Below are 22,394 nucleotides of genomic sequence, written 5' to 3'. Positions count from 1 at the left end.
ATGGTTTTCCATTTCGCCATCAGCACTCTCTGACCAATGAGCTTGGTTAGATGACCCTGGGTTTTGAGTTTCTCCCTGCCCTTTGAGGTTCCTTGCCCCCCTATTATTTGTGCTTGTCCTGAGCTCAGCCCAAGCAGGACAGCTGCCCCATAGTTTAATTCTTTATTGACAAAATATGAATTTACAGTAGCTCCTGAGGTGCACTGAATGCGCGCGTTCTCTCTCTCTCTCTCTCTCTCTCTCTCTCTCTCTCTCTGCTGGAGCAATGGATGGTTGGAGCAGTGGGTGGCCACACCTATACCCTCATCTGACAGTGTGAGTGCAAACATCCTGCAACTTCTACATGCAAGTTGTCACTGTGCCTGCCTCTTCAAGCCCCTCCTGTTTCTAGGGGACAGTGGGGGAGAGGACAGAAGAGATCCTGCTGCCCCCTCCCTTCAGGCACCATCTCTCAGCTCCTGGTGCAACACGGCCTTCCTGCAGCTCCAGCTCCTCTCCCACGTCCTGCACCTCCACCCTTGTCTCTGACTGCTCAGACCCCTCCTCACCCTCCAGTTCTGGCTCCTGTCTCTCAGGAGGCACGGAACCCCTGCCATCTTCCAAGTCTTCTGAGTAATTTTCTGTCTTCTTCTGCATGGTTACGTAGACAATATTCAGAAAAGGTGACTGTGCTGCACTAGGTCTCTTCTTTCCTGAAGTTTATCTATTTGGCACCTTTCTGTCTCTCAGGGACATGTGCCAGGCATTGCTTGCTATGGAAGCAACTGCACATGTGCGGGGTGGGGGGAGGATTTCAGTCTCAGTTGCTGTCAAAATTTCACCCTCAGTTTCCATTCTCTTCTGAGATTTCCAAGTAATTCCCTGTGTTCTTCTGCATGGTTAAGTAGGTAATATTTGGATATGCCCAGTGGACCTCTTACTTCCTAGAAAATATATATTTGACCCCCTTTAATCTCCCAGGAATGTGATCCTGTGGAAGCAAGCACACTCATATGGAAACAAAATTTAACTCTCAAGCGCCGCTTTCTTTTGAGACTTCCAAATAATCCCCTGTCTCTTTCTGCATGGTTACATAGATAATATTTAGAAATGGTGGCCATTTCCCATTGGATCGCTTCTTTCCTAGAGTGTATATATTTGACCCTCTTCAGTCTCTCAGAAATATGTGCCATGTAGTCTTGCAGAAGCAAGTACACTTATACGGAAAACAAAATTTCACTCTCAATCGTCTGTTGGGAATTTCTGCAATCTTCCCGGGAGCTGCTTTGTCCCGTAGCACAGCAATATAGTGAAAACACAACAAAACACAATAGAAGGAAAGGGTTCTTTTGTTTTTGTTTTAACAGGGCGGGAGCACAAATCAGCTCATAGGTTTTGAATAAACCAGCTGTCTTCATTTCACTCCAACATTCCAGCCATTCCAGCCACAGTGGAGAGTTTCAAAGAACTGTTTCAGGAGTGCTTGTGGGTAACAGGGTTTTGAGGGTGGAGGTAGGGGGTATATAACTGAGAATCTTTTCCAGTACAGTGGTACCTCAGGTTACATACGCTTCAGGTTACATACGCTTCAGGTTACACACTCTGCTAACCCAGAAATAGTACCTCGAGTTAAGAACTTTGCTTCAGGAGAAGAACAGAAATCGGGCTCCGGCGACGCAGCAGCAGCAGGAGGCCCCATTAGCTAAAGTGGTGCTTCAGGTTAAGAACAGTTTCAGCTTAAGAACGGACCTACGGAACGAATTAAGTACTTAACCTGAGGTACCACTGTATATAACTGAGAATCTTTTCACAGTGCTGAGTCACAGAAAGAGTTACGCTCCATTTTGAAAGAAGCGCCGTAAAGTACATTAAACTGGCTCACAAAGGAAAGACGCCTAGAACAGGAAGAAACATGGAGGCTGAGGAGAAAGACACAGCCTTGTCGCTAAGAACCAGGTGCCTTCTTTATAGGTGGGATCAGACACACCTCCCCCCAATGGAGCATGTGTGTGCATTGGGCCAAAGAGTCGCAAGGACTGAGCTTGCCCCACCTCATCTCTAGAAGCTTAGTGGGAGGAGCAGGTCAACTGGTGGGATATCTTTGTAGCTTCTATTCAGTTATGAACCTCTTACCTTGCTCTTATACCTGGGAATTGTGACTTCTGGACTTAGCTTGCTGCTGAGTCTGTACCCCTATTAGTCTGAATAAAGATCTCTTCCTTCCTTACAAATAAAAGTCACTGTCATGTTTTTTTAGAAAGGGAGTGTGACATCCTGAAGGGTTTGAACAAAGCGTACATTGAGGTTACATTTTACTGAACAATCATTTGTTGATTTGTATACAATCTAAACCACTGAGCCTTGGGCTTGCCAATCAGAAGGTCGGCGGTTCGAATCCCTGCGACGGGGTGAGCTCCATTGCTTGGTCCAAGCTCCTGCCAACCTAGCAGTTCAAAAGCATGTCAAAATGCAAGTAGATAAATAGGTACTGCTGAGGCAGGAAGGTAAACGGTGTTTCCGTGCACTGCTCTGGTTTTGCCAGAAGCAGCTTAGTCATGCTGGCCACATGACTTGTAAAAACTGTCTGTGGACAAACGTCGATTCCCTCGGCCAGTAAAGTGAGATGAGCGCAGCAACCCCAGAGTCATTTGCAACTGGACTTAATGGTCAGGGGTCCTTTACCTTTTTTTTTTTAAAATGCAACAATGAGCTTTCATCCTGATTTGCTTGCTGGGTGTTTCTGCATCTTCCTGTTAATCATCTGTTAATCATACCACACTTTTCAGTGTATTTTCCTGTCACCTTCCTAACAGCAAAAAAGCAAAGTTTTTAAATTTATTTTTTTAAAATAGGTTTTGTGTGTGTGTATGATAGGGCGATAGAGCACTTTAATCTACTTTAATTGCACAAACCTAACTTTCCACGATGTGGTTGAATCCCTCCTGAAAAATACTGACAGTCTGGAGGTGACCCAAGCTACTTTCTCTCCAGCTCAGTGCCTCCATCTGTAAAACAGGGTTAATAGTACTGAACTACCTTTTAAGGGAATTAAACAAAAATCCGAATGAATTAGTGCTGCATTTATTTCGCTAATCTTGACTTTCACACAAAGAATGTTTATAGTCAGAGCAAAAGAGCATTTCTGGAGTCTTGTTTCTTTAAGACACAGTACACCACCCTTTCAGAATGCAAATATTCGGTGGATTTAATAGTTTGCAGTCCGAGTCCGCCGCTTGCTTTGTAACCTGCCACTCGCCGTGACAAAGATAATCGTATTTGGCAGCCTTCTCTTGGTTGAGCCAGGCAAATTGAATTAATATACTTCAGAGATTAAATGTTTTAGCAGTTGCTGTTGCTTGCAGAATTGGGAGAGGGAGAGCAAGCAGGTTTTGGAGCACAAGGAGCTTACGTCCTGTCCTGCCATATGGTGCTCTCCCTGAGAGAGAGAAGGTTTGATCTTTGGCTTCTCACCACATCAAATTGATTACTAAGAAGAAGTGGGGTGGGGACTGCAAGCATGCTAAGTGCTGTTTCATTCCAGGCTGCTTTGCAACCGCTAGTCATTGTCTTAGCAGGGCAGCCCATTAAACCTGTGTGCAGAACGGCTCCCGATGAACTTGCCCTTTGCAGCCTCTTTCAGTGTCGCTCATGAAGTTGTGTGTTGCTTTGAATTAATGGGCCTGTAACTCATCTTGCATCTCTCTTAGAAACTCATTGGTTAACAGAAGCAGAGCTCAGGTGTTTTCTGCCCACTGCTAAGAACTGAAAAAGAAAGGGGCGGTTGTTTTGGAAACGACAGTCTGATTAGGTTATTCCAGAGGGGTAACCATGTTAGTCAGTTGCAGAAAAAACAACAGAGTATTGTGTGGTGCCTTTATTCTGGCAGAGCTCATTTTGCCAGATGCAGGAAATCACCCTTTGGCAGAGGGTGGCCTTCAACTATGTTTTTACTCAGAGTAGACCACCGATTGAAATTATTGGCCGTGACTTAATAATGTTTATTGATTTCAGTAGGTTTACATACCCTCCAACATTTCTCCGATGAAAATAGGGGCGTCATATTCAATGATGATGATGATGATTTTATTATAGTTCTTTGTGATAGTTTTTCATGTTAAACTTTTCAATCTCTTTTTTGATGAGATTATGTACTGTATACTTTTTTATTTTTGATTTATTGACTAATGAATACATAGAATCAATTGATCTTTGGACAGAGATAGTCTGGCCACAGTGGTGTTTGTTTTGGTCCCCCCAGTTGGATTGCCTCAGTGGGTCATTCATGGCACTGCCCTTGGAGACAAACTGGAAGCTTCAGTTGGGGAAGAATGCAGAGGTCATAGTTATGACTGGAACTGCCAGGTTTATTATACCTGGTACACCAATTTTATAATTGGTGTATCAGGAAGTTTTTAAATGTTTGACGTTTTACTATGTTTTTGTATGCACTGTAAGCCGCCCATAGTGGCTGGGGAAACCTAGCCTGATGGGCAGGGTATAAATACTATTATTATTATTATTATTATTATTATTATTATTATTATTATAGCTCTGCACCAATGCAAAGTGTCCATCATTATATTTAATAAAGCCACAGATAGTTTGGGATGTAGATTCAAGAAGGAGCATTTCTTCCCATTGCAATGGGTCCATATCTTCTACTGAGATCCCCTGAGTGCTTCCATTAATAGAGGTGCTCTATTCAGTAACAAGGGAGAGAGCTTTCTTAGTAGTGGCACCTCACTTATGGAATGCCCTCCCTTAACAGTCTCATATGATACCTGCAAAACATTTTGGCCCCAGGCAAAAATATTTGCATTTACCCAGGCATTCTAATATGTTGTAAATCCTACTTTCATTTTCAAGGATTTTGTCTGCACTATTATTTATATCATGATATAAATTGGTTGTATGCTGCCCTTAAATCCACATAGGTTTAAGGATGGTATAGGCCTGTTTTAAATAAATGAAACAGGTGCATTTTATTGTCCTTAATAGTGGTTGGAAGGAGATACCTTTCCTACTTATGAAGTAGTAATTAAATGCCTACTTGCTGCCACTAAGCTATGTCTTGCCTAGTTATGGAGGTTATCTAAGGTCCCTACTCTCTCTGTCAGCTATGGGACTTTGCAATTATGAGTAAATTAACTGAACAGATCCTAGTAGCAGGAGGACAAATCAACAACAACCCTGCTTCCTTGAATGTTTGTTACTTTGGTTTCATATACGGAACGGAAATATCCTAACATACTGTACAGTACTAATATAATATAAACAAGCAGACATTTCTCAAGCCACAAACTGATATATTGCAGTTATGGTCCTTTAATATTTGCCAGCTTTTTCACAAATGCAAAGGAATGTTGGAATGGGGTAGAGGAGGAAATGTTTTGTGCAGTGCCAACAATCTAGAAAGACCTAATGACCCACCCATTTAGTAGATATCTCCTTCATCTCTGCATGCTATATTTTGATTGTGCAATGGGGTTTTTTTTAAATAAAAAACAACCAGATCACTTAGAATCATAGAGTTGGAAGGGATCCTGAGGATCATCTAGTCCAACCCCTACAATGCCGGAATGTACAGCTGCCCCATATGGGGATCAAACCTGCAACCTTTCTATTATCAGCACGCTCTTCCTGGATAGTGAGTCTTAAAATGGACCCTATTCATTTCATGTAAAACAGAAATAAAATGAGAAGGTGAGTACAGGGCTCCTGCACCTTTAATAATAAACTGCACGTGGTGAAATTTCATCTTCTACACAACTATTAAAGGTGCAGGAGCCCTGTCATCTTTTCCAACCTGAACAAAAATTAACCCCAGGAAACAGGATGCTCTACAAAAACAAGGAAACAAATCCCCCTCTAGGGTGCTTCGATTAAACTGCAGAATCAGCAAGAATTCTCCAACAACTTGCTCCCTATCAACCCAAATTCCTGCCTAAAATAACCCATAGCCCAGCCCGTTATGTATAGCTATTTAAGATCAGGGAGGCTCCGGTAGAAGGACTAATCCCACTTGCAGTAACTGTGTCAGGGAAGTCACAGAATGCCCTGTACAATCAGCATCCTGCTGAGGATTTCTTGCCTCTGTGGGTGAATCATCTGGCGATAAGGTGAAGAAATCACATGCCTGGATGGGTTATAAAACAGCAGTTCCACGTGGCTGGTGAGATGTTCTGTCAGGCTTATGAGATTTTGGAACTTAGTCCATTGGCAGGCTGCCTTCAGCAGTATAGACGGGGCATGTGGGAGCAATGCTCTCCTGCTATACACGAATGTCTGCTGCAGTCATTATCTACTATAACCGTCCTGAGCAGGTGTCAGCCACAAATCCATACACCCCTTGCTCCTCCAGAGCCACTCTACATTTGAAAACTAGAGGAGACACACAAAGTGGCCATTTAAGCAATGTGCTTCCATTTAACACTTGTGTGTTGATAACCCAGTTGTTGAGAGTGTTTTTCAAAAAACAAACATAGCACATGATCATCTGCTGAGTTGTCCAGAGCTTGTTTAAAAAAGATCTCTCTGTAAATACAGAGATTGATACAGAAATTTTCATGGTGTTTTAACCAGTAGTGTAGTGGCCAATTCAGAAGTGCAGTGTCAGGGCTGGTTCAGCACAGAAATTCAAAAGTGAGCAGTAAGGTTGATTTTATTCAGAGAGACAAAACACAGCAGAGAACTTGGTGGTCAGAACCAGCCCAATGAAGCAGTTGCCAGAACTGTGGATCTGAGCCTCCAGCGAGCTGCCTTCCCCACAGTAGCAAACTCCTTCATGGAGGGGCTGTCATGGAGAGCCAGTGTGGTGTAGTGGTTAAGAGCGGTAGTCACGTAATCTGGGTAACCGGGTTCGCGTCTCCGCTCCTCCACATGCAGCTGCTGGGTGACCTTGGGCCAGTCACACTTCCTGAAGTCTCTCGGCCCCACTCACCTCACAGAGTGTTTGTTGTGGGGGAGGAAGGGAAAGGAGATTGTTAGCCGCTTTGAGACTCCTTAAAGGGAGTGAAAGGCGGGATATCAAATCCAAACTCTTCTTCTCTTCTTCTGTCTGTGCCTTTTCTTCTGCTGCATGCAATGCCCTCCTCGTTCTTCAGGACAGAGGAGGAGGGGAAAACTGTGGAAGTGGCAGATTGCTGGGGATCTGTTGCTGCCTCAGCCTCCTCCTCCTCAGCTGTCTCGCTCTCAATTAAACCTAGTTCTTGCTCAGCCTCCAACCTGTCTGCCCCCTTTCTTCCTCGGACTTATCTTCTGAATCCCACCACCATTCTCCTGACTCGGAGCCTTCCCACTCTGATGCTTCCATGGGGGGGGGGGTGTTTTCCCCGGCTGTAGCCTCCCACCATTCCCCCTCGTCTAGCCAGTCCCTGATACGCAAGATCCATTCATACAAATCACAGCCACGCCCCTCTCACTGCTATGCTTCCTTATAAGACTTTATAATCCACTAAGATTATACAGTAATCTTATAATTATACAATAAGAGCAATTAAGGATGCATGTGCTACTATTTTTTGTGCGTGTGCATAGGCAAATGATTTGGAGAGCTCCAGTCTCTTCTTTCAGAGCGAATGGCATTTTCCTTGAAGTTCCATCTTACATAACAGAACTTAGAACACCCTTTGTTTTCTGTGTTCCCAAATGCTTAGCTTTGGAGCATCCAGAACAACAACTGCATGATGTTCTTCCCATGTGCCTTCTCAAGAGTGGCCCAAGGAGCTGTTGGAAACACACCCAGGAAGGCCCCCAACTTCCCAAGTCTTTGGGGCGTCCTCCCTGGCTGTAAATCTCCCTCAGTCCAGAGAAACCGGTGATAAGCGACCCCTCTCTCCTGAGAGGAGCACACTCGTCTTCTGGCGTATCATTGCAGAAGAAAGACTCAATCAGTAGCTCTAAAACTACTTTATTTACAGTCTATATACAAAGACTCCATCAGCATGTCTGCTCTTTCAGCATCAGTACAGAACAGCAACACTTTCAGAAGTGAAACTAACTTCCAACAGTCCTCAGACTTCCTGTCTCATGCTCACTCAGACACTCACATGATGTACACAAAACATAGTACAACAGTACCACTTGCTGGAGCAGCTCGGATAGATAAAAATCCTAACAGGAGCCAGTCCTCAGTCGCTGACTCACCTTTCACTCTGATTGGCTTGAAGCAGCACAAAGGGGGAGACGGCTCCTTCCCAGTGGCTGGAAAGCTCCACTTTCATGCTGACTGGGTGGTTCTAGGATGCTAGAGACAGGGACCTTGCTAAGTCTTTGATCCCCTGTGACGAATGGGCCACCACACCTCTGGTTTTAACGAACTAAAGACTGTGTTTGGAAGAAGTGGTCTCCTTTCATTATTTCTGGTGCTCGCAGCAGATTATTGGGAAAAAGTTAAAAGAATAGAAAATGAGTTGAAAGAAGAACCTAAAATGGAAATCCACAGGACATATCTTGGATATGCTTACATGGAAGTTATTTCCACTGTGTCCAGTGGAACCAGCCTGCGATGTTTTGCTGCTGTAGGCAAAATGCGCTGATGCCACACCCCACAGAACCTGCCAGTGCAACTACACAGGTGCCTTTGGCTGTGCCACACTGCTGCCGTAATGCAGCGACAAGGGTGCAGTGGTGCGAGTGAAGCCTGGGGGGTGGGGTGGGGGGGTTGGCAGCAGCTCAGTGGCTGGGGTGGGGAGAAGGTAGGGCAAGGGTCGGATCTACCACCTGAGGCAAATGGCTTCACCTTGTCTTATTAATGAATGACGCTCACCCTCTGATAAGTTTTAAGGTTGCTGCTTAGTGATGCAGTTCCTAAGCTGCAATCTTACGTACAATTATTATTTTAATAGAATTTTAGCTTGCCGAGTGTGTACTCTCTTATAGAGAGTAAGCCCTTTTGAAATTACAGGGACTTCTGAATAAACATGCATTATTATTATTAATATCATCATCATCATTGCAAAGGATTGCACTGCTAGCATGTCGACATGTTATCATGCATATAGTGTTGGACCAGAAATCCTTACCTGGCTTTGCTGTACAGCTTCCTGGAATCTGTTGAGCAAGTAATTAGCATTTAGACTAACCTACCTGTAGTGCAGATAAAATGGGATCACCCCAGGGATGCTATCGTGAGCTCCCTGGAGCAAAGGTGGCATGCAAATGAGATAGACAAATAAAATAACATACATCCCAGGCTTACTTATTTGAGGTCAGGTAGCGGGGATGTAAGAACATAAGAAGAGCCTGCTGGATGAGGCCAATGGCCCATCTTAGTCCTGCATTCTGTTCTCATGATTGCCAACCACATGCCTGTGTGAAACGTGCAAGCAGGACCCGAAGGCAAGAGCACTTCCCCCTCTTTCCACTTTCCTGTGGTTTCCAGCAACTGGTATTCAGAAGCATTATTGCCTCTGACCGTGGAAGTAGAGCATAGTCATCACAGCTAGCAACTATTGGTTGCCTTATCCTTCATGAATTTGTCTAATCCTCTTTTAAAATTGCTGGTTATCACTGCCCTATGTGGAATGTAGCGTCCCATAGTTCGACTATGTGCTGCGTGAAGAAGTATGTCCTTCAAAATTCAGATTCATTAGATATCCACAAAACCATTAGCAGTCCACAAAGTGCACAGAGGAACATTGCAGACTTCCAGATGCACCACCAGTGTCATGGTGTAACTTCCAGTCAATTAATCCCATCACAACACAGCTGCATTGTTTTGGGTTTTTGAAGGTTTCTGATGAAAGACTGGGAGGAGCTGGGAGTAATTTAATTAAGCTGGCTATAATGGACACGTGTTCCATTTTCTCTCCCTTACATTTTAGGTGCATAAACATTGTCCTGTCGTTTGGTACCAGCTTTGCCAAGCGACACAGTGGGAATTTAGTTGGTTAATCATAAATGGGGACACATGCTGCCTTTTGTACTGAGGTCTGGGAGAGAATGATAAATCCCGAGCGGCAGCGCAGGGGGCAGCTGTATAGGAGGATAATGCACTGCCTGATGCAAGTGATTTGAGGGAGCTGCTTGATTTAATAACATCCGGTTTACATAATGTGGAGCGATTCTGGCCTCTCGAAAAATTGACAACAACCACTGAAGATTACCGCACGCCAGCAGCCGTTTTGTGGATTATCTGCTTCAACGTCCCAGAAGATTAATAATGTCACTTTCATCCCAGTGTCAATATGCACCATCTCCTGATGAACATGGTGCCAAAAATGCTGCCAATCTCCCTTTCCCTATTTCCCCTCATCTCTGCTGCTCAAAACAAACACACTTGCCCTCCCACACTCCTTGTATATGGTTCTTCCAAGCACAGAAGGAGAGAAGTGAGGGAACTAGTCTGAGAATTAAGTGTTGCCTGTTTGTGACTTTCTTCACCCTTTCATTAGGAGTTGGTGAGAGTCATTTCAGAGGTGACCTCATAAATGACCCATTTTTCTTGTCTCCTGAATTCTTCACCCCCTCTCTTTTAACTTAGCACAGTATTGGGGGCTGTCTTTGAAAATGTTCTGGAAATTTAAGTTGCTTAGGAACTAAATATCTTGAACTGAGCAATATAAGCGCATTGGATCAGTGCTTTGCCATCTTCACTGGTTCTCCATTGCTGGGCCCTACTCATGGTTTTGAACTTTAAGATCCTTCACAGCTTGGGACCAGCTTGGGGTGAGGGTGCTCTAAAAGAGAACCTCCTCTTTCCACAGGTGCCTGCCTGGACCTTGAAACATGGTTAAGACCCACCATAACGGAGGGCACACTCAATTGCAATTCTTGGCTGGAGCTTTCGTTGCACCTTTAAGCAGATAGAGACATATGGCCGTATTGAGAAATGGCAAAAATCCAGCAACAGTCAGGTTGTGACCAATGATGGCCAGCTCACCCTAAGGCTGCACTACTTTGGGATGCAAAATGCGGCTTCATATGATCTATATGTTTTGCATGTGCTTCCTTTGTCCCACAGCCTCCACTTGTAGGTAACATTCTCAAATTATTTTCTGGGCCACTCTCTGTATTGTCAGCTAGTTGCTAGCAAGAATTCTGCATAGCGTTGTCTGATCAGAATTTCAAATATAAAAAGAAGCAGTTAGCACATCATTTCTATGGAATTGCAGCAGAGCCTAATATATTCTTTTCTCTAATAAGCATGTCTTCAATGGTCCATGTGGTTCTGGAGAAAGAATATGCATGTGCATATTCTGTGCTAAAAAATATGGATTCTGCAACTGATATGAATCATACACACTGAGCTTAATTTATTATACTTCACTTTTACTGCTTTGCTTAATTAATTCTGTGTTGGCCATTCTTGGGGGTGGGGGAGGGGGGGAACTATGCTTTGGAATACAGTACTGACTCCCCAACCACTTCAGATCTTATTCGGCTTCTCCCCGCCCCAGCTTCTCAGATTTCAGCAGTGATGGAGGCTAGGAACTTGTGAGATTTTTTTAAAACAAATGTTGAGATTCCCAGGTAAGCTGAAATATGCACTCTGCTAGACTCACAACATTAGGGTTGCCATATTTCAAACAGTGAAAATCCAGATAGAAAAGTCGTTGTAAATTAAGGTGACTCTTCATATAAGAATTGCTAGGCAACTCTGGTTTGATAGCAATGATGAACTATATTGCAGAACAGAAAAACAGCAATAAGCACTCTGTTTCTGTTATATGCCAAATTCTTGTACTCCTTCCCCCTCTCCTTCTTGCTTTATTGGCCACTGGATTATTTGCATTTGTCTTGAATATTGGCAGAGAGGTTTGTAAAAATACTGCTTTGTCTTTGGGACTTCAGAAAAGATTGGCACATTATTATTCTTTTATTCTGTGATGATGTTGCGCCATTTGGTGCCCATGGGCATGAAAAGTGCAACTGGGAAGGTTTGTATCTGTATCAAAGCAACATTTTATGTGCTACTCCCAATTGATTGCCTATTGAATTTTGAAGTGATTTATCGGCTATACTCCTGAACATATTATGAATAATTCAGTCCTTTAATGCAGTTTGCAGCATTAACACAACTTTATTTAGTTCCTTTTGACTGGGTTTTCAGAAGTTCCTGCTGCTTTTAAAGGAGCCAGGCTTGGGACTTAAAAAAAACAAAACAAATATGATTTGCAGCACTTGGCAACATACTCTGAAAAGCAGGTTTGTTGCCCTTCTGCTGTTACAGGTGCACCAGAAATTTAAAATGCAATGGGCCTCCCCCTCCCCCCAAAAATATTTGCATGTTCACATCAATATCGCAAACAGACAAAGATTTTAACCACAATTTGAATTGGGTTTGAAAATCATGGTTAAAATTTGAGGGGCCAATTTGTAATGTGAAAAAGGAAACTATCCACTGCAAAAGAATACAAATATTTGCATAAAATTTGCATGTGCTGGTTTATGTGCCAAGATGCATATTTATCAATAATTACCTTAATTTAGATAGAAATACAATTTATCTCACCATAGCGGGGAAGACTTTGGTTAGCTGACTCCTAGGCCTGCTCTGTTGCCTCCAGACTGCCTCTGTTTTGTGGGAGGGATTCAGTTGCATTCCAGAAATTTAGGTTGGGGCAATTAAAGTGGATCAAAGCATTCTGCGCAGCATATTCTCAAAGAACTGACCCCATGCTTTTGACTGTAGGGACAGTGTAGACCCAAATGAACATGATGGCATAAGGGAAAGAGAAGGTAGCTCACACTTAGGGACATGTTCTTGAGAGACGGAGAGTGGCAGGAAACCCATGTTATTTGGATTGTTCATCATGAGAGCTCTCATCCTGTAGAGCAGCCTTTCTCAAACTTGGGTCCCCAGCTGTTGTTGGACTTCAACTCCCATCATCCCAAGCTAGCAGGACCAGTGGTCAGGGATGATGGGAGTTGCAGTCCAACAACAGCTAGGGATCCAAGTTTGAGAAACACTGCTGTAGAGCAAGGGTGGGGATCCTCCTGGGCCCAAAATGCAGCCCCCCAGGCCTCTCTGTCTGGGCCCTAGGACACACCCTCGCCAGCTCTACTCCATTCAAGGAGTTCGCTGGAATGCATCCTTGAATGCTGGTCATGCCTCTTGTTTGCCTGAATGTAGGACTGTGGGTGTCCAAGCACCTAAATGAATGGGATGTGGCCAATGGTACAAATATGAGAGGCACATCCATTGCCCCACACTGGCATGTGGCTCTCAGCTGATTCCCCTTCATAGAATCATAGAGTTGTAGAGCTGGAAGGGGCTACGAGGGGCATATAGTCCGTCTCCCTGCAATGCATGAATATTCTGCTCAACAATGGGGCTCTACCAACTGAGCTGGAATGCTCAGTTTGGATTTTTTTTTTAAAGGTTCCCCATTCATGCTGTAGGGTGACCATAGGAGATAGTCTAAAAAGAGCTACGGGGGAAAGGCTGTAGCTCAGTGATAGCACTTCTGCCTTGCATGCAAAAGGTCCCGGGTTCAATCCCCTGTAGGTCCCCTGCCTGAAACCCTAGAGAGATGCTGTCAATCTGTGTAGACAATGCTGAGCTATATGAGCCAATCATCTGACTCAGCTTCCTGGCAGCTTCCTGTGTCCCCAAGAGCAGCTCGTGCTTCTGATTCAGCTCTGTTGAACCAAATACAAGCATTTTTCGGAGTAAAATGGGGGCACATCCAAAACATCCTTTTGCAGCCACTCAAAAATCCAGGGGAATGTGGTAGGAACCGTGGCCTTCAGTCACTTAGAGGCTGCAAGAATAATAATAAAAAAGCAAGCTTTCACTTTAGCCTTGCAAATCAGCCTACAGAAGTTACTATCGCACAAATTGAGTATTGGGTATTGTCCGATCTGGTGTTGATGGAAAGGAGATCAAGCACTATGTGTGTGCCTAAATCTGCTTGGTATAAGGGATTCCCTGCAGTCCTGTTGCCTCTCATGTGTGCATTGGCTTAGATATGCTCTCTGCATGCAGATTACTCCGTGGTGTATTGAGGCCAAAATCTCTATTTCAGGAAAATTAATTTGATTGAGGTTTATTTATTTGAGGTTTAATATTTGTTCCCCAGAGATGGAATGAAAGTGTTGCCATCTGCAGTGTACTCAGCTAATCCTAGCCTTTCCTGAATGTTAAGCTTTCTTTATGGCGTCAGTGCTGTTGCCATACAGAATCATAGAACTGTAAAGTTGGAAAGGACTCTGGCGATCTTCTGGTCCAACCCCTGCAATACAGGAATCTCAGCTAAAGCATTCATGGCAGGTTTGGTTTTCAGACCCTTGATCATCTTGGTCGCCTTCCTCTGCATACGTTCAGCTTGTCAATACCCTTCTTAAATAGTGGCACCCAGAACTGGACACAGTACTCCAGGTGTGGTCTGACCAAGACACAATAGAGGGTGACTATTACTTCCCTTGATCTGGACACTATACTTCTGTTGGTGCAGCCTAGAGAAGCATTAGCTTTTTTTTTTTGCAACCGCATCACACTTTTGACTCAAGTTAAGCTTGTTGTCTGCTAAGACCCTTAGATCCTTTTCACATTTACTATGTTTTTTATGTGTTGGAAGCCGTCCAGAGTGGCTGGGGCAGCCCAGCCAGATGGGCAGGGTATAAATAAAGTTACTACTACTACTACTACTACTACTACTACTACTACTACTACTGGCAAGCCAAGTGTCTTCCATGTTACATTTGTGCAACCTGTTTTTCTTTCCTAAGTGTAGAACCTTACATTTGTCCCTGCTGAAATTCATTTTGTTAGTTTGGACCCAGTTCTCCAATCTGTTAAGGTCATATTGAATCCTGGTATTGTTTTCTGTGGCATTCGCTACCCCTTGTGGTTTGGCATTACAGTGGTACCTTGGGTTACATACGCTTCAGGTTACATACGCTTCAGGTTACAGACTTTGCTAACCCAGAAATATTACCTCAGGTTAAGAATTTTGCTTCAGGGTGAGAACAGAAATCGTGCTCCGGAGGCGCAGCAGCAGCGGGAGGCCCCATTAGCTAAAGTGGTGCTTCAGGTTAAGAACAGTTTCAGGTTAAGAACAGGCCTCCGGAACGAATTAAGTACTTAATCTGAGGTACCACTGTATCTGCAAATTTGGTGTCATCTGCATCACCCGAATTCCTTCATCCAAGTTATTTATAAAGACATTGAACAGCAACAGGGCCCAGGACAGAACCCTGAAGCACCCCACTTGTCACTTTCCCCCAAGATGATGATGAGCCACATCATTTGCATATAATGCTACTCCTCCCCCCTTGTGTTTGTTTGTTTAATCTTTCCTGTTCTTTCTTTCTTTCTTTCTTTCTTTCTTTCTTTCTTTCTTTCTTTCTTTCAGCGATTCATGAATTTCCTGATGATCTATTCACAAATAAGGAAAGGCAGCAAGGAGCAGTATTGCTACATATTATTGGTGTAAGTATACCTAACTTTTCTCATATATGTTGCTGTTATTGTGCAGATGGTTAGCTTAAGCGCGACACTGATTTATTTCTTAACTCAGGGTGCAGATGTTGTTGGACTATGACCCCAATGATCCCTAACCATTGCCTGTGCTAGCTGGGGCTGGTGGAAGTTGGAGTCCAAAAACATCGCGGGGGGAGGGGACACACTGGTTCCCACCTATGCCCTTAATTTATACATGCTTTCCATTTATAGCCCACCTCATCCTGAAGGCTTGGAGAGAGTAAGTTCTTTAATGGAGCTCTGCTTTCAGTTGACAGACTTCCTGGAGACTATGAAAAGCCACACAGCCAGTCAAAACAGAAAATACTTGCTTAGATGGACAAACCGTCTGACCTGATACGATGCAGTAGGAGTGTCCACAGAGCTTCAGCTCCTAAAAAAGCTCAGGGCAGAATATCACATGACACTTAATATGGGCTAATAGTTGACAGAAATGCTGTAGGATATCTCTTCACCCTGTATCATCGGCTTCTGCTGGTAAGGGCAGGGAAATTCAGTGTGATGCCAGGACACTCGCAAGTTTTGCTGCATGTTAGGAAAGTTGAAGGGAAGAACTTGAGACTTGCCTGCTATTTCTAAGCAGCCTCATAATGCACAGTTCTATCCTGTTTTATTTGCCTTTTAACTTTGGTTATCCTGATGCAAAACATGGAGAGTTCTCCTTTACATCCTCCTTGTGCTTCAGGGCCAAATGACATGTTGCGTGCGAATGCATGTCACAGAAGTCTGATGGAGATTATTATTATTGTAAAAGCTGATTGGGAGCAAAGATGCAGGGCTGAGCACATAACCTTCACTTCTCCTCATGTAGTTTTAAATGTATTTTGCAAGCATTCATAGAATCATAGAATTGCAGAGTTGGAAATGAACCCCCCCCCCGGGTCATCTGGTCCCTGCAATGCTGGCCCTGGGTGGGCTTGAACCACCAACCTTCTGGTTAACAGCCATGTGCACTGACCCCCAATTCATAACATTCATTGTAGTTCAGCCCTCAGAAAAAAGAATAACAGTATATTTCCAGGAAAACCTGTTACAATTGTGGTTCAACATTTCCCTAGTTTTTAAAAGAAAACCTGCAATGTGCCCTGCAGCTGTTGATTATTGTGAAATATAGATCCTATATTGTTATATATTGATTTCATTGAGGTGGACTACAAAATATCCCATACAGGGAGCAGCAAGACAAAATAAACAAATCACCAAGTGGCAGCTTTAGGGAGATGTGACTGTTTCTTTATGGTGCATTGCAAACTTTCTAGAAAGAAGACTATTGGGCATAACCCAGTTTTCTTCATCTAGGATTGGTAAATGGATCCCTCCAAGCAACCAAGTACACGTGCAGCCTGATCATATGCACATTGGTCAGAAATAAGCCAAATTTTTGTCCAGTGATACTTTCTCCTAGATCAGCCTGCGCAGAATTTGCAACTTTAAGGTGGTTTGTATGCAGCAAGGCAACACAGAGCTCTTGAACATACAGGCCTGCTCACAGACTTCACAGGAAGATGCAGGCCCATATAAATGAATGGTAGGAGAACTCTTGCAGGTGCATTTTCCAGGCTGTGGGATGGGTTGCACTAAGAAGGGGGAAGAGACCTATCGCGCTTCTTAAAACAAGAAGACCAGCCCCAGGCCTTGTGTGTATACTGACACACACAGCACCGTGGCTCCCCATTCTGGATCCCCATTCCTGTCAATGGAAGAGACAGTAATGAGCAAGTGGAACCTTCTCTCTGTAGGACTAAATAATGAAGATGTTGCTTTGGAATCTCAATACCTGCAAAACACCCATGTATTCAATTGACTATGTGTAGTTCAGGGAAGGGACTTACCTATTTTATTTATTGTTTAGCATCTAACATACATTTCAGGTGCAATTTCTGCTCATTGGATACACCTTCTGTCAGAAGGGGGCAATTTTTGTTGATTCTCCTCCCTTCTACAGCTTCTTGTGGCCCCCCAAAATCTAATTTTAGAAGACCTTCTAAAGCAGTTTGCTGGGAGGGGGTGGATTCTGCGGGGGGTGGAGCAGAATGAGCAGAAATCACCTTCCTGCTCCCTTCCACCAGCCTCTCATGGATTGAAGGTCCTTTTGAAAAAGGAAGGACTCCTTCTGTTCACAGAAAGCACGCTTAGAGTCCAGGTCTATAAGATGGCAGCAAGTTACAAACCCATTTCTGTTTTTGGTTTCAGGAAGTAGTAATGGCTTGCCTATGATAAAGCCTCCTCTTTTCTCTTCAGCAGTTCTACAAATTTCTGAACTAATTCAATTCAGTATCCATAATCAGGCTCAGTTATATTTACATTTCTGCTTTAAAGTCACCTCTTCAGTGGTTTCACATTTTAAATGCAAATTGTTCTTTTCAATTGTACTGTTTTAAAGAATAAATCTGAATTTCATGTTTGTATTTTGAGAAATCGGGTGATTCAAATGGCCTCTGGCTAAATTGCTATTTTAATAATAAAGAAGATTAGAGGTCTGTCTTGGTGAGGAGAACTGGGAGAGTGTTTTGGCACCCCGTACTGCTGCTGTAACTAGCAGAGGGAGGTATAGGGCCAGGGGTTGATCAGACCAGGTAAGAAGAAGGGGCATAAGAAAGTTGAAGGTCATTTTTCCTTCTGGGCCATCTTCCACACAAAAGGCTTTGGGTTGCCATAACCGAAAGTCCTCATCCCTGGTCCTGTTGCTGCTAAGTGCCAAATAAGCCCATAACAAGGGATCCCTGACCTACCATTTGATAGTTGATGAATCTGGCATGTATTACTAAGACCTGGAGAGGTGTCCTCGGAGGCTTTGCCCTTCTGGTTACTTGGTGCAGCAGCCACACAAGTTGGAGGGCCTAGGGTAGGGTCACTGTTGTTCATAGGATTGTAATCTTCTTGACCAGGAAACCCATCCATTTCAGATCCAGTTTCAATGGTTTGTTCTCAGCATTCGAAACTCCAATAGTTCTAGGCATTTTTTGCTACAAGGAATTTCATTAGCGCGAGCAGTTTCTGAGCTGTGGGTGCAGTACTGCGCCTAAGATTTCAGATTAAAACTGCAGAGTGGAAGGAAAGGAGGACCTTTTTCTGCCTCCCTACTTCCAGCTACTCTCTGAAGACTGGAGAAGAGACCCTCTTAAGAAGATTAGGGGGGCAGGCAGGGGAAGTATGGCTTTGTATTTTGCAGTCTTCACATGAGAACTAGACCATGTGAAAAATGAATATAATATTTTAGCTGCAGTTCATTCATTTTCAGCTTTGTATTCTTTCTATAAAAAGTGTGCCTAGACATTCCATTGTTGTACCCATAACCTAGGTTTAAGGTGCCACTTAGCTCCTAGCTTTCATATCTCAGTTTCTAACACTATTTGTTCATAGTGTTGGGGCCATCAGGAGCTCCCTAGTGCAGCTGATGGGTTCACTGCCAGTGCCGGTCAAGAAGCCTCACTTTGTTCATTTGCAGGTGTGGTTTGAATCCAAACTGTTCTTGCAAACAGACTTCAAAGCAGCTCACTGTAACCACCAATCAGCAATTATTGAAAGCACTTTTGAATTTTGACCACTCTACTGACCTGTCAGTGTTGACCCATGGGGGTGGGAATTAAGCATCTAGCCTGCTAGCCAAATCCAGCGCTCCACCCCTGAAATAAGGAGATGGAGGACTCAGTAAATGGAGGTCACTGGAGGCAGGAAAGCTAAAGGTAGGGGACCTAGGTGAAAAGTAGCTGAAGGAACAGGAATAGGGAACAAATGTTTATTAGACACCAGCTCCTACCATCACCACTGCTGCCATGAAGACTTGGTACTTGTAATGGGCATTCTTTCTAAGTGAATCAGTTGTCAGTTGAGTTTGGGGTTCATTTGTTTAATTAGGATCAGTACTCAGTACTAAGCGAGTTTCACTTGTGACCAAGTTTTGTAATATATTCTTGTTTTTTTCTCCACCCCACAGGCTCTGTATATGTTCTATGCCTTGGCTATTGTGTGTGATGATTTCTTTGTTCCATCTTTAGAAAAAATATGTGAGGTACGTGAAAGAGTATTTTTGCTCTTTAAAACTTATGCATTCACAGTTGGTAGACTTAAGGGGGAGAAGCTGCATCCCTGCCTGACAAAATGGAACCTACCATATATTATTTCATCCTTCACATCAAACATGGGACGGTTTGTTCTAACCAGGAATGGGGGTGGGTGGGTGTGATTCAGGTCTCATTTGAAGCTGAATCTACCAAGGTCACACTTCCTGAAACAATATGTGAAGCAAAACATTAATAAAAACTGCATATCATAAAAAATGTGTTTATTATTGGAAAAATGTGAAACTGAGAGAACCAAAATGGACAGATCCTTCCATTCTTAGTTCTAATTGTTTGCGGTCTGCTTCACCCCAGCATCTGAAGGCCATATCAGCCAAGGATGGCATTTTAAGATTTAGCATTTCTGCCAATCACATACTGGAATAATGGGTCCCAAATGTTTCTTTCAGAAACTACATCTGAGCGAAGATGTTGCAGGAGCCACATTTATGGCTGCAGGAAGCTCAACCCCAGAGTTATTTGCATCTGTCATAGGTAAGGAATCTCCTTTGTAGTGTTCATATGCACCAATTTTCCAAAGGAAAACTAAGGTGGTTACTACACAGATGTGTGCATGGACCACTGGTATTCAAAATAACTATCCTAATGATGTTCAAGTGGGAGCTTACTTCACACAGTAATCATACACTGTGTCAGGGGTGGGGAACTGGTGAGGGTAGATCCAGAGGCAAATGTGGGTGGAACGATGGGTGTAATTTATGTTTGTACAGTCAGCATGTTTGTACAGACTGGCAGAGGTTCTCCAGGGGTACAGGCACAAATCTCTCCCAGCCCTACCTGGAGATGGTGGGTATTGAGCCTGGGACCTTCTGCATGCATAGCAGATGCTCTGCCACTAAACTATGGCCCTTCCCAAGGATCATGTCATTTAGTTGTTATTTTTAGCATGTCTATTACTAACCCCCTCCTTCATTTCTCTCTTTCTCTCTGTCTAGGTGTGTTTATCACTCATGGTGATGTAGGAGTTGGAACCATTGTTGGTTCAGCCGTTTTCAATATTCTTTGCATTATTGGGGTCTGTGGACTTTTTGCTGGACAGGTTAGTAGGTTTCTTTCATTTTCTTTACCATTACTTCTGCGTAGGAGGGTAAATCAGATAATATAATATAGAGTAAATCTTATTTAAAAATCAAAGGAACTGTGTGATTGTGAACATAATAAGCTCTGTTCATTTGCTGATGATACCTAAATGAATAAACCTGAAGTAGCTTCACAGTGTCCTGGCTTGTTTAGCCAAAGTGCGGTTTGTTTGTTCATCTGAACCCGGCCCAGCAGGCTAACCATGGTTTGTTTTCTAGTAATAACCCATGTTGTGAAGCCGTGGTTTGTTGTTGGTTTATGAACCATAGCTTATTTAACTATGGTTGGGTGGTATATCCAACCCCAGCAGTCTTGCTTTGGCATGGTTTACATGGACACCTCTGCTCGGGTGTTCACCAAGCTATAGAGCAACAGCACCTGGAAAACAACACAAACTTTGGAGGAACAAGCCATGACTTGTTTGTTCTAGTTACAGATAGGTAGCCGTGTTGGTCTGCCATAGTCAAAATAAAAAAATTCCTTCCAGTAGCACCTTAAAGACCAACTAAGTTAGTTCTTGGTATGAGCTTTCGTGTGCATGCACACTTGGTATCTGAAGAAGTGTGCATGCACATGAAAGCTCATACCAAGAACTAACTTAGTTGGTCTTTAAGGTTCTACTGGAAGGAATTTTTTTATTTTGTTTGTTCCACTGTAAAATTTATTGTGGTTCGTTGAACAAACTATGGTTAAAATAAACCATGACTTAGTGTTATGTCCAAACCCAGCTGGTGCAAATATAAAGACACTTGTTTATAAAAAAAATAAATATTGGCTTGAGGGAGACATATCCTCAGTTCTTGTGATGTAGTGCCATATCTAATGGTTGGATTCATGTCCTGCCTCTTAAGGGAAGCATTTCTTTTGGCCTTAATCACAGAAACAAGACTTAACAAATGTGCTGTAAGTTTTGTGCTTGCTTTAGTTTCTATTGACCAAAGTGGATCTGATGCTAAACTCAGCACTTGTATTTGTGCAAATCTTTTAAAAACATGAAATAAGGGTTGGAGGGGAGCAGCAGGTTTCGGACTATGGCATATACATTTTTTTAACTTTTCCCTCCCACATCACAATCCCAATGAAAATCCCCTCTCTCCAGAGGTGCTTTTCGGCTCTGGAGGGGAACTGGCTCTTCCTCTTTCCAGAGTGCCTCCAACACAGCAGGCTGAGTCACAAAGAACTGTAGAATATTCCCCTGTAGCTTTGTTGACACTGACCTTCCTTGGGAACGTGTGTGTGGGTTGCACCTGTTCTTAAAATATTAATGGACATTCATTAAAGTTTACCAAACAAGTAGAAATATTCAACTTTGACTTGGAGAAAAAGCACTGTGTGCTCATTCGATTATAAGGAGAACATTAGGTACTTCTGCTATTCAGATGAATGTTCTTTAGAATACTTCGTAATTACTAAAGAATTACTTCTTTGGAATACTCATCTGAATAGCAGAAGTACCTAATGTTTCTCCTTATATTCAGCTGAGCACACAGCCCTTTCTCTACTTTGCAAACCGGAATATTTCTACTTTCATGGTAAATTGTAATGAACAAGAGGTGCAGTCCAGCCGAAATGAAGCACTTCAGAGTCCATTGCTTTCGCTGGAAAAGACTTGTGCATATGCTCAATATCCCATGGTTGTCGGTGGGATTTAAAAGTGTGCTTAACTTTGAATTATGCCCACAAAGCATCACACTGTACAACTGTTTTCCCTGTGGGTGTTTAATCAGACGGAATTAAGACCATGTTGTTCCGAATTTTTCTTACGTCAGAGTGAAGCAGTTCTTCCGTAATAGCCCTGAATATCCCACAGCAGCTGTGGGGGACCC

The 22,394-nt window shown here is 43.3% G+C and overlaps 1 protein-coding gene across 2 annotated transcripts in view; it reads left to right on the top strand.

Annotated features, from left to right (window-relative positions):
- Window positions 1-22,394, top strand: part of SLC24A4 (solute carrier family 24 member 4) — a 101,259-nt gene that overhangs the window by 51,293 nt on the left and 27,572 nt on the right. For both annotated transcript variants that reach the window (XM_082233106.1, XM_082233107.1), the window contains exons 3-6: window positions 15,279-15,355; window positions 19,344-19,418; window positions 19,878-19,962; window positions 20,424-20,527. In XM_082233106.1, coding sequence (XP_082089232.1) covers window positions 15,279-15,355; window positions 19,344-19,418; window positions 19,878-19,962; window positions 20,424-20,527 — 341 coding nt within the window. The remainder of the gene's footprint in view (window positions 1-15,278; window positions 15,356-19,343; window positions 19,419-19,877; window positions 19,963-20,423; window positions 20,528-22,394) is intronic.

The sequence above is a fragment of the Podarcis vaucheri genome (genome assembly GCF_965113315.1).
Source record: "Podarcis vaucheri genome assembly, chromosome: 1".
NCBI lineage: Eukaryota > Metazoa > Chordata > Lepidosauria > Squamata > Lacertidae > Podarcis > Podarcis vaucheri.
The sequence above is the reverse complement of the archived record's forward strand: the minus strand, read 5'-3'. Positions and strand labels throughout refer to the sequence as shown.